Genomic DNA, 19,676 nt, shown 5'->3' with positions numbered 1-19,676 from the left:
GGTGAAATAAGAACCCTCGGACCTGGCTGTGAGGTGCTGGTACTGAGCGGTGGCTGAGAATAAAATGAGAACCCCCAGGACTCGGCCGTGTGGTGCGTGATACTGAGGAGCGGCTGAGAAAAGAGAACAAGAGTCCTTTGACTTGGCTGTGAGGGGCTCAACGGCTCTCTGCAGTGGGGACAGTGCCGTTCAGTTGGGAGGGTGGAAACCAGATTGTTGGAAAAAGGAACAGATTTGGATTGGACGTTGGGGGCTGTGGAAATAGATGATTGTGCGATGAGTCTGGAGATGAATGGTAGTGGAAGCTGAGGGGGAAGATGGGGCAGCAGCTGCAAGCCGGCAATGACTTTTTGAAGATGGGATGACCTGGCCAAGTTGGATAGCAGAAGGAGAGAACCTAAGGCAAGATGGAAAGCGTGAGAGCAGGGAGCTGCGCCGCTCCTCGACTCGTGCCTGGGCAAAATTGAAAGGTTCAGGGTGCCAGGGGTCACGGTGTAGGGAGGGAAAGAGGGGCAGCCGGGTCCGCCGAGGGAAGGAGAGGAGGAAGTCGGGGTGGTTTCAGTACCATCTCGTTACTCATGAGAATGGAGGAAAGGGTTCGGGGCTTTAAGGAGGGAAAGAAAGGCCCTAATGTTTCGGTGAATTATTAACAGGTGCAGCTAGGAGAGCTAAGAAACAGCACTGTCTGGCTCACAGCCTCACAGGGAGCAGTTAAGGTGGGCCAGAAGTGGGGCCTGGTACCCAGTGGTAAATCAATGGTATTTATTGAGCACTTACTGTTTTTTTTTAATGGCATTTGTTAAGTGCTTACTATATGCCAGACACTAAGCTCTGGGGTAGGTAGAAGCTCAGGTTGGATACAGTCCATGTCCCATATAATAATGATGGCATTTGTTAAGTGCTTACTATGTGCAAAGCACTGTTCTAAGCGCTGGGGAGGATACAAGGTGATCAGGTTGTCCCACGGGGGGCTCGCAGTTTTAATCCCCATTTTACAGGTGAGGGAACTGAGGCACAGAGAAGTGACTTGCCCAAAGTCACACAGCTGACAAGTGGCGGAGCTGGGATTTGAATCCATGACCTCTGACTCCCAAGCCTGTGCTCTTTCCACTGAGCCACGCCATATGGGGCTCACAGTCACAATCCCCATTTTACAGACAAGATAGTTGAGGCACAGACAAATGAAGTGACTTACCCAAAGTCACACAGCAGACAATTGGTGGAGCCGGGATTAAAAACCAGGTCTTCGGACTCCCAGGACCGTGCTCTATCCACTAGGCCACGCTGCCTTACTACGCTCTTGGGAGAGTACAATTCATTCATTCATTCATTCAATTGTATTTACTGAGTACTTACTATGTGCAGAGCACTGTACCAAGCGCTTGGGAAGTACAATTCAGCAACATCTAGAGGCGGTTCCTACCCAACAACAAGCTCACAGTCTAGAAGGCGGAGACAGACAACAAAACAAGTAGACAGGTGACAGTTCAACAAGAGTTGGTGAACATGTCCCCTGCCTACAGGGAACTTACAGTCGAGAGGAGACAGGCATCAGTAGAAATAAATCATTTCTAATATATGATTTAATTCCCACCCAAGACTTCAATGCAGCATAATTACAGCTTTCAGTGCACACGTTTTATTTTATATAGGCCGTGGCTGGCTTAACTCGAGGAATACATATGTACCCTACATTACTGAGAATGCATGTTCTCATGAAAAAGTGCTAGTACAGTGCTCTGCACACAGTAAGTACTCAATAAATATGATTGAATGAATGAAAGGTGTTGTCAAATATCATATTATTATTCCTGCTCATCGAAAGGCAGGTGTGGCAGACCTTTTACAGTCCCTCTAGACTGTAAGGGAATGTCTCTGTTACACTGGTATATTGTCCCCTTCCAAGCACTTACTACAGTGCTCTGCACACAGTAAGTACTCAGCAAGTATGATCGACTGACAGACTGATGTATCTGAATATGCCTTTTCACAATTTAGGAGATGTAGGAATTAGCTGTTGAAATTACCTTGTATTCCCAGGAAATGAAGTCATTTTGGGTGTGTGTATGTGTGTTTTTGTGTGTGCACGCACACATGGGGGGAGCATACTGTGTTCTCAGGAACATGTGGGAAAGTCAGTGGGAGGGCGGTATGTGCCAGGATTTTCCCTCTACCACCCACCAATTCCAATTCCTCCCAAGGACCATACCCTTTCATTGTCATTCCTTTCCTCCTCACACCTCAGGGAGAGGTCTTGTCTTTCCTTGAGCTGTCGAGTGGTTTCGGACCCATAGTGACGGCCTGGACACATCTCTTATAGAACGCCCCACCTCCCCCTGCAATCGTTCTGGTAGTGTATCCAGAGTTTCCTTTGTAAAAATATGGAGGTGGATCACCTTTGTTTTCTTCCACGCAGTGAACTTGAGCCCCAACCTTGACTCTCTCCTGTGCCGCTGCTGCCCGGCACAGGTGAGTTTTGACTTGTAGCAGAATGCCTGCCACTTGCTAGCCACTGCCCAAGCTAGGAATGGAATGGGTTGGCCTCCGCTTGACTCTCCCTCCCTCAGCTGGGACTTGTAGAGTCATGGATACTCTCCAGGTGTAATCTTGAGAGGGGCTTGGGAGAGTTAGGGAGAGGACTGGCTCTTAGCACCGAAAGCTATTACAGTGGAACCCTGCTCTACCCCCTTCCTTACAAACTGGTATCTGAATCCATCAGCCTATCACTTCCCTCTTCATTTAACCCTTTTTTTATGTGTGGTAAAGCACTTACTATGTGTCAAGCATTACTGTGTGTCAAGCACTGCTCTCAGCACTGGGGTAGATATAAGTTAGTCAGGTTGTAGAGTCCTTGTCACACATAGGACTGACGGTTTAAGTAGGGGGGAGAACAGTTATTGAATCCTCATTTTCCGGTTGAGGAAACCAAGGCACAGAGAAGTGACTTGCCCCAAGTTATACAGCAAGTAAGTCACAGAACCCAGACCCATGCCTTTTCCACTAGTCCATACTGCTTCAATCAATAAACCAATCACTCGTATTTATTTTGTGGAGAGTACTGTACCAAGTGCTTGGGAGAATATAATATAACACATTTCCTGACCACAGAGAGCCCACAGTTTGGAGGGGGAGGCAGACATTAGTGCAGATAAATAAATTACAGATATGTATGTAAGGGCTGTGGGGTTGGGAGGGAGGATGAATGAAGGGAGCAAGTCAGGGTGACGCACAAGGGAGCGGAAGAAAGGGAAACGAGGGCTCAGTCAGGGAAGGCCTCCTGGAGGAGATGTGCCTTTGATAAGGCTTTGAAGGCAGGGAGAGTAATTGTCTGTTGGGTATGGAGAGGGAGGGTGTTTCAGGCCAGAGGCAGGATGTGGACAAGAGGTTGGTGGCGAGATGAGATTGAGGTACAGTGAGTGAGTAGGTTAGCATTAGAGGAGTAAAATTTGTAGGGTGGGTTGTAGTCGGGGAGTAGCGAGGTGAGGTAGGAGGGGACAAGGTGATTGAATGCTTTAAAGCCACTGGTGAGGAGTTTTTGTTTGATATGGAGGTGGATGGGCAACCACGGAAGGCTCTTGAGGGGTGGCAAAACACAGACTGAATGATTTTGTAGAAAAATGATCTGCAAAACAGAGTGAAGCATGGACTGCAGTGTGAAGAGACAGGAGGCAGGGAGGTCAGCAAGGAGGCTGATACAGTAACCAAGAAGGAATAAGTGATTGGACTAATGTGGTAACAGTTTGCATGGAGAGGAAAGGAATTTTGTCGACATTGTGATGGATTGAATATGGTGGCTGAATAAGAGAGAGGAGTCAAGGGTAACATCAAGGTTACGGGCTTGTGGGACAGGAAGGATGGTGGTGATGTCTACAGTGATGGGAAAGTCATCTGGAGGACAGAGTTTGGGTGGGAAGATAAGGAGTTTGGTTTTGGACATGTTAAGTTTGAGGGGAAGGCGGGATGTCCAAGTAGTGTTGTCCTGAAGGCAGGAGGAAATCTGAAACTGCAGAGGTGAGAGAGCAGAGCTGGAGATGCAGATTCGGGAATCATCTGCAAAAAGTTGTAGCCATGTGAGTGAATGAGTTCCCCCACGGAGTGGGTGAAGATGGAGAATAGAAGAGGACCCAGAACTGAACCTTGAGGGGCACCCACAGTCAGGGGGTGGGAGGCAGAAGAGGACCCCCCCCCCTGCCAAAGAGACCCAGAATGAGTGGCTAGAGAGATAGGAGGAGAACCAGAAGAGGACAGTGTCAGTGAAGCTGAGGTTGGTAATGTTTCCAGGAGGGGGTGGTTGACAGTGTCAAAGCAGCTGAGAGGCTGAGGAGGATTGCGACGGAGTAGAGGCCATTGGATTTGACAAGGAGACCATTTGTGACCTTTGAGAGGGTGATTTCTGTGGAGCGAATTGTACAGAAATCAGATTGGAAGGGGTCGAGAAGACTTGGAGAGGAACTTCAGACAGTGGGTGTAGACAACTCGATGAGTTTGGAGAGGAAAACGATGGGCTTTTTCTCCAGTTTTCTGTCTGCCTCCAGTAGGGAAGCACTTGGGAATTTACTTACACCTGCCCTAGCCATTCATTTATATATGTCTGCTCAATTTATTAATTTTGTCTCCCCTATTAGCATGTAAGTACCTTTTTGGCAGGGAACATGTCATTTCATTATTCTGAACTTCCCAAGCGCCTAGTACAGTGCACTGCCCCAAGAGAGTGCTCAATTGTTGTTGCTGCTACTACTACTATTGTTGTTGCTAGGGAGAATTCAGTCTCCTCCCAACACCAGCCTAGCTTCTTGAGTTCCATCTACAGCACATCTGATTCCCCCTTCTTGCTTCTTCCAAAAGAGACTGAACATGCTTAGGCATGGGCTGGTTGCTTCAGAGAAGAGATGGAGTCAGCTGAGACAGCCAATCTTCCTCTCAACCAAATGCTCTGACACTGGCTTGTTGAAAGGAGCCACGACTGTCAGAATGAAGTGGTGAACTCTCAGAGCCCATTTTCATTTTCTCTTTCTTCCCCTTTTCTGCCTGAACCTGATTTTGGGGGTGGGAGGGCTTTGGGAGGAGGGAGGGATGATCCACAGAGCCTAGCTCGGTCTTATTAATTGCATGTGTTTCTCATCAGCCTAGTGCTTCCCTCTGGAAGCAAAGCAGTCAAGCGGGTGAAGCTGGCAGAGTTCTTCCAAGGGTAACTTCTCAGGGAAAGCTCATCAATCACAGACCCTATTGAGCATGTTCCGTGGGCAGGGCACTGTACTAAGCGCTAACAACGAGCATAGTTTTTTCCCAGACAGCATTCTCATCCCCTTGGGACCAAGTCTAATTTGACAAAAACTAATTTTTTCTATTTCACCTAAATAGTCAAAAACACCGGGGTGGCTTTAAGGAAGGGTACGCCTGAGGACCGTGTCCCCACCCAATTCCCTCTGGTATAACTCCATCTCCTGCCCACCCTCGCCTCCCAGAAGCTTTGGGTCGGGCGAGCCGGTAGCCGGCCAAGCCCAATTCAAGGAGCCATACATGAACTGCCATGTGTTTACAAACACAGATCTTCTTCAGATGGAAGGAAACCCCTTCTACAGTTAATCTCCAGGATCTTCTCACCACACGGGGATTCAGGGAGTCGGAATGCCACAATCCGAATCGGTACTGATGGACAATTTGAAAACAATTAGCTGTAGTCTCCACTACAAGAGCGGCAGCAATTGAGCAGCTTTTTTGGACATCTGGGATAAAAAGAACAAGAACAGGGAGACGAGGACGGCTTTCCCCCGATCCTCATCCGTGAGCCAGAGACTGAATGCCACTTGCTTTTATTTATATTGTCTTTCTCCCACCTAGGGCGCAAACTTCTTGAAGGCAGGGAACATGTCTAGCAACTCTTTTGTATTGTACTTTCCCAAGTGCTTAGTACAGTGTTCTGCCCACAGTAAGGGCTCAATAAATACCATCGATTGTATTTGGGGGCCAACAAATGAAAGCCTATATACATCCCCCTCACCCCCAGCAAGAGTGTGGCTTCTCTGCCCCCTCAGGAGTTTAATAAATAACTCTTTGGATTTGTATGGGACTTTTATTTTTAACCTTAGCACATTCACATCAGTGATTGCATTTTATCCTCACAACTTTATGTGAAGCAGAGCAATATTATTTTCCCCACTTTATGAATGAGGAAACTGAGGCACAGAGCGGTTAAGTGACTTTCTTTCCTTCAGACCGGGCTGCCTCCTGTGCCTGCCCATCTTACAGGAGAGGAAAGCTCCCCGATAGAGATTAAGTCTCTGGGCCGGAAACCTCTGGAGGGACTCCATTCTGTATTTTAGTGTAAGGCTGGCGGCCCTTCCTCTGGAAAGCTTTAAGATTCCCCAACTCAATCCACTCTCCTCGATTGTTAAATTCTCTCTTCTCTTTTACAGATGGGAGGAAAGTTTAGGAAGCTCAGGTTAGGCAGCTCACAATCTTCTTCTCTTTCCCCACGGTAAGTAGGCGGACGTAAGCACCCTTTAGCGGCAGGACACTGTCTGGTCTCCGGGGAGGCTCGGCTCGTTGATGGGGCTGTTCGGTTCCCGTTCCCTAACTGGGGAGCAACAGTTTTCCAGGCCTCCTAACCCAAGGGACGGAGAAAGCTTAAAGAAGATTGTGCAGGCCTCAAGGGGAAGCACCAGCGGAGATCAGCCCTACCAGACTAATTCTTAAAGGCTCGAACACCATCTTCTGGCCATATTTAGCTTCCAGGGATGTTTCTTTTGAAAACTTTGCTTCAGGCTTGATAAACTCAAAGGATTGGCTTGACCGGGGCGGGCTGGGGGAGGGAGGGAAGGCCGTGTACCTTTTCTCATGACTCTAGTCACGAATTATCATTAACTGGGGACAGGAGCTGCTCTTCCATCAGACCGCCACACAAAATGGGAGGTGAACGGGTAGGGGTTAAATTCCTACCTTTGCGGTTCTGCCTGTGAAGTAGCAGACAGGCAGCAATATATGGGCTTTTGCTTTGAACTACAGCAGTCTGTCACCCAGCTCGATAGGCAGCAGGTGCAAGTTGTCGCCGGGAGGGAGGGACGGTCCCATGGTCAAGGGGTCATGTGGGCATTGTTCTCCAAGGGGGATGGTGCCCACCGGCCCGGTGCAGATTGATGGTCAGTAGGTAAATACCGTATTGGCACGGTTCAACCTTTTGGCATCTAGGAAAGGAAGATAAATGCTAGTCGTTCTCTCTAAACTGCAGGAGCCCACATCCATCTAATTGCACTTCATCATGGATTCAGCACACCATTAATTATGGGATTATATTTTAGGAAACTATAAAGCTTGGTGAAATGTAGTCTCAGAAGGGTCATTGCCCTGCGGTGAAAGTAGCACGCTGTCTGGGGTGGGAGCCTCTCCGGGCATCTCTGACAATGCTACTTCCCAAAGCGATGGGCTGTCTGCCCTCCAGGAAAATGGCTGGGTGGAGTCTCCCAATATAGCAGTAGCAACGATAACAATAATACTACTATTACTAATAATAAAAATTAAAAAAAATGCCACTAAGAAATGTCAAAGACAACAGTGCCAGGCCCCCATATTTATTTCCCTAGTCCTTATATGTAATGGCTCTAAGATGCTAAGCCTCGCCGAGAAGGGGCTTGAGAAAGCGTCTCCAGGGAAAATAAAATGAAAAAGAACCAGCGGGATTTAAACACCCCCATAAAAGCCTTATGTCTCGGCAAAAAAACAACCAAAATTTTCTTTTTCTGCCAGGATATCTCCTCCTCTTTGAGTTGGGCCACCCATTTCCCACTATGCTCTAACTTAGATCATCTTTTTTTAAGTGTTGTTCTCCCTTAGCCTCTAGAGTTTTCAACCCTAGCCTTTCATGTATCTCTTGCTCTTTCCTGGCTCCAGTTCTCCTTTTTTTTCATTCCGCCTCCGTGGCACCCCCCACACCCTCTTCACCTCCCCCACGCATCCTTCCCCTTCAAATTCAGGTCTTCAAAAATCGAATCTCTTCGGTTGCCTTGGTCACCAGTTTCCTTCCCCACTCCTCATTAGGCAGGGCTAATGCTTCTGTTTCATTCTGGGCTGGAAGAGAGTCACAGATGCCAGAGCAGCAGGCCTGTGGGGAAGAAGCAGCCAGACCAGAAAGGGCAGCGGGGTCAGTCCGGCCTGCTGACAGCGCCTTTTCAGCTCCAGAAGGGCGTTCGGTGCTTTGTTCGCCTCTGAAGTGTTGTCTGTCTTGGGGGTGGCTAAGAGAAAGAAGTTAATCCCGCTGACCTGCCGCCAGTGTTGGGGGGTTGGGGGGGATGTGGAGGTGCAGCGAATAATACCCCAGAGGGACTGTTTCTCGGAACGTCCCGGGCACCCCGCATCACTTGGCCTCCCCGCAGATCAGGGTCACCGTGCCGTCCAACAAGTCCGCCATCGTCAACGCCACCAGCTCGGTGGTCGTCTGGCTCCCCTGGGCGTCTGGCAAGGTCACAAACACTTGGGAGCCGGCTAGCTGGCTCTCGTCCAAGGTGATCACCCGCTGCTCGGCTGACGCTTCAACATCCGGGGTTTGGATCACCTGAAACCAAGACCAGACCTGCTGGGAGATGCTGGAGTACGGTTTTTCTCTCCGCCGTGTTCCAAGACCCGCATTAATCCCCGCTTGGGCTATAATGATAATATTTATTTTCACACCAGAAGAGAGCAATTACAAAATGCATATGCCTATGGGGAAACGCAAAGTAACACACCAGTAATGAAGAAAAAAAAAAAGGCAGGCAGCAATTTAAATAACTCTACGTCCTCAATTGCTAGAGTTTAGCACCATATGCGGCTTGGCTCGCACAGGCTCTGTGATTATACACTAGCGAACACCGATTGGGGGGGAGGAGGTGGGACCCTCACAGCTTGGACTCACGTGTCTCACAGATGATGTTGCAGAAAAAAAGTACAATAATAATAATAATAATGACGGTATTTGTTAAGCGCTTACTATGTGCCAAGGACTGTTCTAAGCGCTGGAGGACATACAAACTTATCGGGTTGTCTCACACAGTCTTAATCCCCATTTTTCAGATGAGATAACTGAAGCACAGAGAAGTTAAGTGATTTGCCCAAAGTCACACAGCTGACAAGTGGCGGAGCCAGAATTCAAACGCATGACCTCTTACTTCCAAGCCTGTGTTCTTTCCACGAAGCCATGCAGCTTCTCTATTGGAGAATAGGAAGGGGATCGTAGGGAAAATGGGGATTGAGACTGTGAGCCCCATTGTTCAACATGATTGTCTTGTACCTACCCCGGCACTTAGAACAGTGGTTGACACATAGTAAACACTTAACATATACCATCATCATCATCATCATCATCACTGTAGCAGTGAGCACGGCCAGGTCAAGCTGACTCTGTGGCCTCCAGGTGATGGTGGATGATGGATGGGCGTCACGCAGCCATGAGTCGCTGTTCTGCATGAGTCTCTGTTCTGCAGGGCCAGCTGATTAGTGCATGAGCAGCTGTGGGGAATAGAGCTGTGATAGATAGGGATGTCCCCCTGGGACATGATCCTGCCCCTGGAGACACTTTGTTCCAGTAAAGCAGAGTAAAAACGCAATGGGGAACATATTGGACAAGGCGGACTAGGGAACCCTTGGGGGTTCAGAAGAGAATGGCTGGGGACGAAGGGAGAGCAGGGTTAGGAAACAAAAGAGGCGCGTTTGATTTGAGAAATCCAGCCACATCCAGGGGAGCCTTCATATTTCCCTCTGTCTCTCCAGATGGACTCCTGATCTTTTGTTTGAAACCGCTGAACCTGAACTGGGGGGGGGCAGGGGGGTCCAGCCAGCTCACTGTGGGCAGAGAGCGTGTCTACCAACCCTGCTGCCTTTACTCTCCCAAGCGCTTACAGTAAAGGCTCAACAAATACCATTGAGGATGACGATCGATCAAATCACCTGCACCATCTCGGGAGCTGCGGCTTGGGCTTCTGTGATGGCCCTCTTGGGGTGCTCGCGCCCGAAGTGACTCTCCAGTTGGGCCTGGGACGTGAAAAGTTCCCCGCAGAGCTCGCAGCTGAAGGTGTTCTCTGTCTGCTTGAAGTGCTCTGACGTCACGTGGTGCTGCAGAGCGCCAGGGAAGCGGAAAGAGGCGGCACAATACAGGCACTGGAACGACTGAGATCCTGGAGGGGGAAGAAACGGAATGGGGCCATTGGGGCAGAGGGGAAGGGAGGGGAGTATCGGGGAGAAGCAATGCGTAAGTAACGAGTGGGAGGAAGAGGACGAGGAGGAGGCAGGCACGGAAGTGGGACCCCCGTCATGGTTCCAAACCCTACGTTCCAACCGGCAGGAGATGAAGCGGAGGAAGGGTGAATGTCTGGGAAGAGGTGTGGCTAGCAGCTAGGGCCTGGGATTCACAAAGGCCTGGGTTCTAATCCCATCTCCGCCACTTAATAATGGTATTTATTAAGCACTTACTATGTGCAAAGCACTGTTCTAAGCACTGGGGGGATACAAGGCGATCAGGTTGTCCCACGTGGGGCTCACAGTCTTAATCCCCATTTTACGGATGAGGTAACTGAGGCACGGAGAAGTTAAGTGGCTTACCCAAGGTTACACAGCTAAGTGGCGGAGCCTGGATTCAAACCCATGACCTCGGACTCCCAAGCCTGTGCTCCTTCCACTGAGCCACGCTGCTTGTCTGCTGTGTGACCTTGGGCAAGTCACGTAATTTCTCTGGGCCTCGGTTCTCTCAACTGTAAAATGGGGGGTTAGGACTGTAAGCCCCACGTGGGACGTGGACTGCATCCAACTTGATTAGTTTGTACCAAGCCCAGCGCTTAATAGAGCTCTTGGAACACAGAAAGTGCTTAACAAATGCCATTTGAAAAACAAAAACCCTCTGGGAAGGTTGTGTCCAGGAAGATCCCCCCAGCTCTGCCTGGAGACGGTAGGGACCCGAGGACTGTTTCCTCCCACCAGACATATGTTGCTACTCTGCCACGGTCCCGTTGATTTATTTCATTTTGAATATACCCTGTTAAATAACAACTGGAAAAGCAGCATGACCTACTGGAAAGAGTGGGGGATGGGAGTTGGGGGGCCACAGTTCCAATCCCGTTCTACCACTTGCCTGCTATGGGACTCTGGGCAAGTCACTTCACTCTCCGGGCCCCAGTTTCCTCATCTGTAAAACAGGGATTCAATGCCTGTTCTCCCTCCTACGTAGACTGTGTCTAACCTGGTTAACTCATATCTACTGCAGTGCATGGCCCCTAGTAAGTGCTTAACAAAAACCACGGTTATTATAATTATTGTTGGTAACAAATCTCAAAGCAACCTCGGTTCCCTCTTCCTCCCGGGCCCGGCACTGGAGTCGGTTACCAACCTGAATGGCGACACTTGACGTGGACCTGCAGCAAAGCCAGTGTGGGGAAGAGCTCCTTACACTTGTCACATTCGTGGAACTGCACATCTGAAGAGAAGACAGTGACAACAGTGGGAGGGAGGCCTGGGACAGAGGCCTGCGTCGGTGGCCACTGGAGAGCGGCGGGATCTTCCCTCAGTGGCTGCGGGCTTCGATGGGATACGGGGGGGGAGATCCTTAGAGCTCAGGAAATCGTGACCGGATGAGGACGAGGGGGTTGCCTCCCACGTGGTTGCTCTCTCACGTCAGATCAGACTTCACCGCACCCGCCTCTCCGACCTTTCCTCTCACCTGCGTGCTCCGTTTTGACATGTTTCCTGTGGGCTGAGGTGCTGGAAAAGGTTTTGTCACAGGAACTGCACTGCAGCGAGGAGAATTTGGAGGATCGATGATTCTGAGCCGCAAACACATCAGGGTGATGGGTCCGATTATGATACCACAAACCAGACAATTGCTGTGGAGAGTTAAGCCAAGATTAAGCCTCAAAATGTCCTAGAGAGATGAATTGCCCACAATTCTCTTGTGCGCAGTCATTACAAGCCCTAGTTTAGCCCTTAGTAGAGGTATACACTTCCCCACCACATTGAAGGAAAATTTTAAGGTTACAGACAAGTACTTAGTACAGTACACCTGCACGCAATAAGTACTCAATAAATACCGTTGATGTATTGCTTGGCTATTTCCACTGAACTACTTATATTGGAAGCCTGCTGCCACCAGGGTTATACGATTTTTTAAAAAATTGTGAAACGCCATCTTTTCATGAAGGTATGCTATTAAGAATCATTAGCACTGCTTTAGGAATGTAAACGTGTACAAATTGATTGTTGAAAAATCCTCATTGTAACTCACTCTAGATCTAGTACTCCCCCAAGCAGTTAGTTCAGTGCTCTGCACATAGTAGGCACTCAATAAATACCATCGATTAGTCGACTGATTAATCCTAGCAAGGCTAGGGATAAAGTGAGTCAGGATTAGGGTTTTGGGGGTATTGGGGTTTTGATTTTAGATGCTGACAGCTCACTGCAGCTGACCCTTCTTAGTTTAAGAATTGGGTATTTTGTCAGAATGCGCCAAACACAATATGCCCATGTACCCCTTCTGTCTCCCCCTTTTTAGTGTGCCCCGGGATCCCTAGAAGAACATGAATGTTAACAAGGACAGCACAGAGGGCAACATATAGTTTTCAGACCCTCAACGGGGTCTGTAGGGATTGGTTCATGGAGAGGGCTCTGGTCTGCTTGCAGCAGGTATGCCCAAACTGCCAGGGGCCGAACAGTGGCAATCTCTCACTTCTCTATGACTCAGTTTCTTCCACTGTAAAATGGGAATCCAATAAACCTCCCCATTGGACAGTGAGCCCCATGTGGGCCAAGGACCGCATCCAACTTGATTATCTCGTAGCTATCCCGACACTTCAAACAGTGCTTGGCACATAGTAAGCACTGCACTGATACCATAATTACTATTACAGGGACATAGGGGCTTGGTGATCCAAGGTCACAGCCCAGATTTGCCAGGTGAACTGAGATCTCCGGAGCCCAGTAATAATAATAATAATAATGACGGCATTTATTAAGCGCTTACTATGTGCAAAGCATCATCATCATCAATCGTATTTATTGAGCGCTTACTGTGTGCAGAGCACTGTACTAAGCGCTTGGGAAGTACAAGTTGGCAACATATAGAGACAGTCCCTACCAAACAGTGGGCTCACAGTCTAAAAGGGGGAGACAGAGAACAAAACCAAACATACTAACAAAATAAAATAAATAGAATAGATATGTACAAGTAAAATAAATAAATAAATAGAGTAATAAATATGTTTATTTATTCTGTTCTAAGCGCTGGGGAGGTTACAAGGTGATCAGGTTGTCCCCCGGGGGGCTCACAGTCTTAATCCCCATTTTACAGATGAGGTAACAGAGGCCCAGAGAAGTTAAGTGACTTGCCCAAAGTCACACAGCTGACAGTTGGCGGAGCCGGAATTTGAACCCATGACCTCTGACTCCAAAGCCCGTGTTCTTTCCACTGAGCCACGCTGCTTCTCAGGGCACTATGCCCTGAGGGTGAGCTCTCTGTGGGTAGGGAATGTGTCATGTTTCTGTTTTTATGCACCTATCCCTCTGTAATTTAATTTAACATCTCTAAGCTCCTGGTGGGCAGGTATCTTTTGTTGTACTGTACTCTCCTAAACACTGCACACAGCAAGAGCTCAGTAAATACAATTGACTGACTGATGGATTGACTGCACTTCCCAAGCGCTTAGCAGACTGCATTGCACCTCGTGGGCATTCAATAAATAATCTTGCTGCTATTGCTTTTGGCGGCGATGGGGGTTTATCCGCTATAGTATTTCATTTGGTTATTGGCATAAAGAAAACCAGGGTGCCGGGATGAGGCGTTGCCTGGAGGACACTTATTTGCTGCTTCCTCTCCCCATTTATGATTGCTTTATTCAACGATGAGGGTTTTTCCCTTTGATTTAGGCCAGTTTCATTAAAAATGGACGATTCCTAAAATATGGATATGGGAAAGGTTATTTGCGCAAAACATTCTAATTTTGGAATACTTTATTCTCCCCCACAGTATTGTTCATCTGACACACTAGTTTACATGCCTCCGTGACCACGCCAAAATGGAAAAGAAAAAAAAAAAACACCTTCCCGTTTATAACAAAGCCGGGCTTTGAGGGAGTTGGGAATGCATCAGAATGGGCTAATTTTCTTCTTCCGTTAATGTTTTTTTTTTATTCCCCTCCAGTATATGAAAGTGTTTTTGTCCTCTAGATTAAACGTGCTCAGGAAATATTACTGGAGGCTGCAGGGTCCTTAATTTTCAGGTCAACCCCGAATGCAACTGAGGTCACTTGTGAGCAGAGGGTGAGGGGATGGGGAGATAATAGAAATGGGAGTCAGAGGACCTGGGTTCTAATCCTGGCTCTGCCACTTGACTGCTGTGTGACCTCAGGCAAGTCACTTCACTTCTCTGGGCCTCAGTTCCCCTATCTGTAAAACGGGGATTAAGACTGTGAGCCCCATGTGGGATACAGACTGTGCCCAACCTGATCAGCTTGTAGAATAATAATAATGATGATGGCATTTATTAAGCGCTTACTATGTGCAAAGCACTGTTCTAAGCACTGGGGAGGTTGTAAGGTGATAATAATAATAATAATAATGGTAGCATTTATTAAGCACTTACTATGTGCAAAGCACTGTACTAAGCGCTGGGGAGGTTAACAAGGTGATCAGGTTGTCCCACGGGGGGCTCACAGTCTTCATCCCCATTTTACAGATGAGGTAACTGAGGCCCAGAGAAGTTAAGTGACTTGCCCAAAGTCACACAGCTGATAAGTGGTGGAGCCGGGACTTGAACCCATGACCTCTGACTCCAAAGCCAGGGCTTTTTCCACTGAGCCATGCTGCTTCTCCACAGGGGGCTCACAGTCTTAATCCCCACTTTACAGATGAGGTAACTGAGGCACAGAGAAGTGAAGTGACTTGCCCAAAGTCACACAGCTGACAACTGGCAGAGCCGGGATTCAAACCCATGACCTCTGACTCTAAAGCCCGGGCTCTTGCCACTGAGCCACGTATCTAACTCCAGGGCTTAGTACACAGCTTGGCACATGGGAAGCACTTAAATACCATTAAGAGAAAATGGGGGGCGAGGGGAGGGGCGGGGAGGAAGACAAGTGAAGGGAAGAACTTTCACGGTCAGTTCACCTGATAGGCTTTGTCACAGATCTCGCAACTGAAAGGCTTCCCTCCCACGTGGGTGACCATGTGGCGCTCAAGGAGCGACGGAGCACTGAAGATCTTTCCACAGCTGGGGCAGGGGTGATACTCCCGGGAGTGGACCTCGTGGATGTGTTTTCGGTGCTCCTGGAGGGTGGGAAAACTCATCCGGCATTTCTTGCAGTCGTAGGGATCGTCTATGTCTGAGCCCGTGAAGGCAGATAGATGACGGAGCAGGGGCAGGCCCGAGAGAAGAAAAAAGTTGGAGGCGGCGGAGAAAAGAGCCAGAAAAGAAAACGTTATCTGGTGCAGCTGCAGAACTAAAAAGGATTTGTTATTCATCACCGCTTCCATCCTCCCACCTGCAAGCATCAGTACCACCTATGCCACCCCACTCAGACATGATAGCAATCCTTGTGGGAGGAATGCCCATCAATCAGTCGTATTTATTGAGTGCTTAATGTGTGCAGAGCACTGTATCATCATCAATTGTATTTATTGAGCGCTTACTATGTGCAGAGCACTGTACTAAGCGCTTGGGAAGTACAAATTGGCAACATATAGAGACAGTCCCTACCCAACAGTGGACTCACAGTCTAAAAGTCTCACTGTACTAGATACTTGGGAGAGTACAGCACTACGGAGCTGGTAGAAACGTTCCCTGCCCTCAACGAGCTTTCAGTTTAGAGCTGTACAATCATATTGTAAAGCTCTTTGAGACCAGGGACCATATCTCTATTGCACTCTCCCAAGTGCTTAGTACAGTGTTCTGTGTGAAGACAATAGATTTGAGTGCTTATTCCATACAGACACCTTCCTAATATAATAATAATAATGGCATTTGTTCATTCATTCATTCACTCAATCGTATTTATTGAGCGCTTACTGTGTGCAGAGCACTGTACTAAGCGCTTGGGAAGTACAAGTTGGCAGCATACAGAGACGGTCCCTACCCACCAGTGGGCTCACAGTATAGAAGTGCTTAAGTGTTAAGTGCTTACTATGTGCGAAGAACTGTTCTAAGCACTGGGGGAGATACAAGATGATCAGGTTGTCCCATGTGGGGCTCACAGTCTTAATCCCCATTTTACAGATGAGGCAACTGAGGCACAGAGAAGTTAAGTGACTTGCCCAAAGTCACACTGCTGACAAGTGGCTGGGAGAGTAACATAGAGGGATCTCACAGTTATCTATGAGAACCATTCCAGGATTTAACAATGCTCACGGCAGATAATCCTCCATGCTTGACTGTAAGATTCTTGAGGATAGGGATCATGTCTTCTAATTCTTTTGTGCTTTCCGAGCGCTCTGCACGTAGTAGGTGCTCAATAAATGCAAGTCAATCAACCATATTTATTGAGCACTTACTGTGGGCATAGCACTAAGTGCTTGGGAGAGTACAATATAACGGAATTGAGAGACGTTACCTGCCATCAAGGAGCTTACAATCTAGAGGAGACAGTCAATAAAATCAATTATGGATGTGACCCTAAGTGCTATGGGGCTGAAGATAGGGTGAATAAAGGGTGTAAATTCTCCCCCTTCTAGACTGTGAGGCCATTGTTGGGTAGGGACCATCTCTATCTGTTGTCAGCTTGTACTTCCCAAGCGCTTAGCACAGTGCTCTGCATACAGTAAGCACTCAATAAATACGATTGATTGAATGAATGAATGAACGAATGAAGTGCAAGGATGACACAGAAGGGAGTGGGTGATGAGGAAATGAGGGCTTAGTCAGGGAAGGCCTCAGACGGCATGCGCTTTTAATAAGGCTTTGCAGGTGAGGAGAGTGATCATCTGCTATTGATCAACTGATTCCGTGTATCTAATCTATATCCCCATTGGCACAATTCGGTCACCTATGCTGCCGATGACGATATTTGCCAATCGGTTGTAATTCCCTGGCATCCCGACGTCAGTGATACTCTCTGGTCTAGACGGTGAGCCTATCTTCTAGACTGTGAGCCTGTTGTTGGGTAGGGACCGTCTCTAGATGTTGCCGACTTGTACTTCCCAAGCGCTTAGTACAGTGCTCTGCACACAGTAAGCATGCAATCAATACAATTGAATGAATGAAGGAATGGTCACTGCAGCGCATCGCACTCTGAGCCAGGGCCGTTATGCCCCCGACAGCCAGTACAGATGACTGACCATGGCTTCTAGCCTCGCCCTATTTTTTCTTTTAATGGTATTTGTTAAATGCTTACTATATTCATTCAATCGTATTTATTGAGCGCTTACTGTGTGCAGAGCACTGCACTAGCACTTGGGAAGTACAAGTTGGGAACATATAGAGACAGTCCCTACCCAACAGTGGGCTCACAGTCTATGCCAGGAACCGTTCTAAGTGCCAGAGTAGATACAAGGTAATCAGGTTGAACACAGTCCCTGTCCCATGTGGGGTCACATTTTTAATCCCCATTTCACAGATGAGGAAACTGAGGCCCCAAGAAGTGAAGTGATTTCCCCGCGGTTGCGCAGCAGATTCGTGGCAGAGCTGGGATTAGAGGCCAAGTCCTTCCAGATCCCTCTGCCCATCCGCCAAGCTCGCTCTCTTCCTCCCTTCAAGGCCCTGCTGAGAGCTCACCTCCTCCAGGAGGCCTTCCCACACTGAGCCCCTTCCTTCCTCTCCTCCTCGTCCCCCTCTCCATCCCCCGCATCTTACCTCCTTCCCTTCCCCACAGCACCTGTATATATGTATATATGTTTGTACAGATTTATTACTCTATTTATTTTACTTGTACATATCTATCCTATTTATTTTATTTTGTTAGTATGTTTGGTTTTGTTCTCTGTCTCCCCCTTTTAGACTGTGAGCCCAGTGTTGGGTAGGGACTGTCTCTGTATGTTGCCAATTTGTACTTCCCAAGTGCTTAGTACAGTGCTCTGCACATAGTAAGCGCTCAATAAATACGATTGATTGATTGATTGATTCCAACTCTCAGGCCTGTGCTCTATCCACGAGGCCTCGCTGTTTTTCTCGGCCACACTGCTTCTCTTCTCCATTAAGTCTTTTCTGAGGCCGAAAGGAGAAATGTTGGGGACTTACACACAGTGTGTTTAACCAATGTCTTTCTCCTGAACAACATCGCGCTCCAAGCCCACTGTGCACCTCTTCTGAGCATGCTCACCTATACGTACATCTTGACGTGTGCTGGATTGTACAGGGCTAAGCATCAGTGAGCACTTTCTAACCGATGAGGGGGAAAGAGGATGACAACCTCCTTTCCAGAAATAGAAAGACACAGCCTTATTCTTTACAGTTTCCCAAGATGGAACATTTTTGAACAATAAAACCCTCCCTCCGCTCCTCTGGATCAGTACGGAAATCATCCCTACTTTTGTCAGGTACCCAGAATGGTGCGGTCACATTAATTCAGATTGATTCAAAAACATCAGAGTTCAGCAGTATTTATTACTGCTAACAAGTCTGCCCACAGCCACTAAGGCTTAGAAATTTCTCTGGCTGCACATCAGATTATAGGAAGCTTTTCAAGTTCTGTACCTGGTAGGTAATTAATAAATACCGTTAAATGAACTGGGAATTTCCACCTAATTGGGAGAGCATTCCAATGAAAGGGACACTGGACTGGGAGCCAAGGAACTTGGGTCCTAAACTCCGAATCTGCCAAGGACTTGCCGTGGGGAGAAAGTGGGCAAATCAGTTGACCTCTCCGGGCTTCAGTTTCTCTACCTGTACTTAGTATGGAACTCAAATTCCTTCCCACATTGTACCTCATAAGGCTATTACTAAGGAGGAGTCAATAACTGAATTGTACTTTCCAAGCGCTTAGTACAGTGCTCGGCACACAGTAAGCGCTCAATAAATATGATTGAGTTGAATGAATATATAAAACTATATATAGTGGCTCAATGGAAAGAGCACGGGCTTTGGAGTCAGACGCCAGGGGTTCAAATCTCGGCTCCACCAACTGTCAGCTGTGTGACTTTGGGCAAATCACTTCACTTCTCTGTGCTTCAGTTACCTCATCTGTAAAATGGGGATTAAAACTGTGAGCCCCCCGTGGGACAACCTGATCACCTTGTAACCTCCCCGGTGCTTAGAACAGTGCTTTGCACACAGTAAACGATTAATAAATGTCATCATTATTATTATTATATATATTTTATATATATATATATATACAATTATTTTGTTCATTCATTCAATCATTTATCGAGTGCTTCATTGTATCTCATAAGGCTATTACTAAGGCAGAGGCAATAACTATATATACATGTGTGTGAGTGTGTGTATATATATACACAATCATATTTATTGAGTGCTATGTGTCAAGCACTGTACTAAGCAGCTGGGAGAGTACAATACAACAACAGACACATTCCCTTCCTTTAACGAGCTCGCAGTCTAGAGCTAATTTATGTATATTAATGTTGGTCTCCCCCCTCCGCTGTAAATTTGTTGTGAGCAGGGAACATGCCTACCAACTCACTTGTCCTGTACTCTGCCAAGCGCTTAGTACAGTGCTGTACACACAGAAAGCACTCAATGAATACCATTAACAAAAAGCTCTGAGCTTCTTGGG

The 19,676-nt window shown here is 47.7% G+C and overlaps 1 protein-coding gene across 2 annotated transcripts in view; it reads right to left on the bottom strand.

Moving 5' to 3' along the window:
• Window positions 1-6,070: 6,070 nt before the first annotated feature.
• The window catches only part of ZBTB40 (zinc finger and BTB domain containing 40), a 74,448-nt gene continuing 60,842 nt past the window's right edge, over window positions 6,071-19,676 (bottom strand). Inside the window, exons 14-18 of one of the 2 annotated variants that reach the window (XM_038747099.1) lie at window positions 15,118-15,332; window positions 11,681-11,843; window positions 11,351-11,437; window positions 9,919-10,145; window positions 6,071-8,548 (exon numbers count right to left, since the gene is read on the bottom strand). In XM_038747099.1, coding sequence (XP_038603027.1) covers window positions 8,351-8,548; window positions 9,919-10,145; window positions 11,351-11,437; window positions 11,681-11,843; window positions 15,118-15,332 — 890 coding nt within the window. In that variant the 3' untranslated portion in view covers window positions 6,071-8,350. The remainder of the gene's footprint in view (window positions 8,549-9,918; window positions 10,146-11,350; window positions 11,438-11,680; window positions 11,844-15,117; window positions 15,333-19,676) is intronic. The other variant, XM_038747100.1, reaches the window with a different exon arrangement.

Source organism: Tachyglossus aculeatus, chromosome 5, assembly GCF_015852505.1.
Source record: "Tachyglossus aculeatus isolate mTacAcu1 chromosome 5, mTacAcu1.pri, whole genome shotgun sequence".
Classification (NCBI taxonomy): Eukaryota; Metazoa; Chordata; class Mammalia; order Monotremata; family Tachyglossidae; genus Tachyglossus; species Tachyglossus aculeatus.
This window is presented reverse-complemented; position numbering and strand designations above follow the sequence as displayed.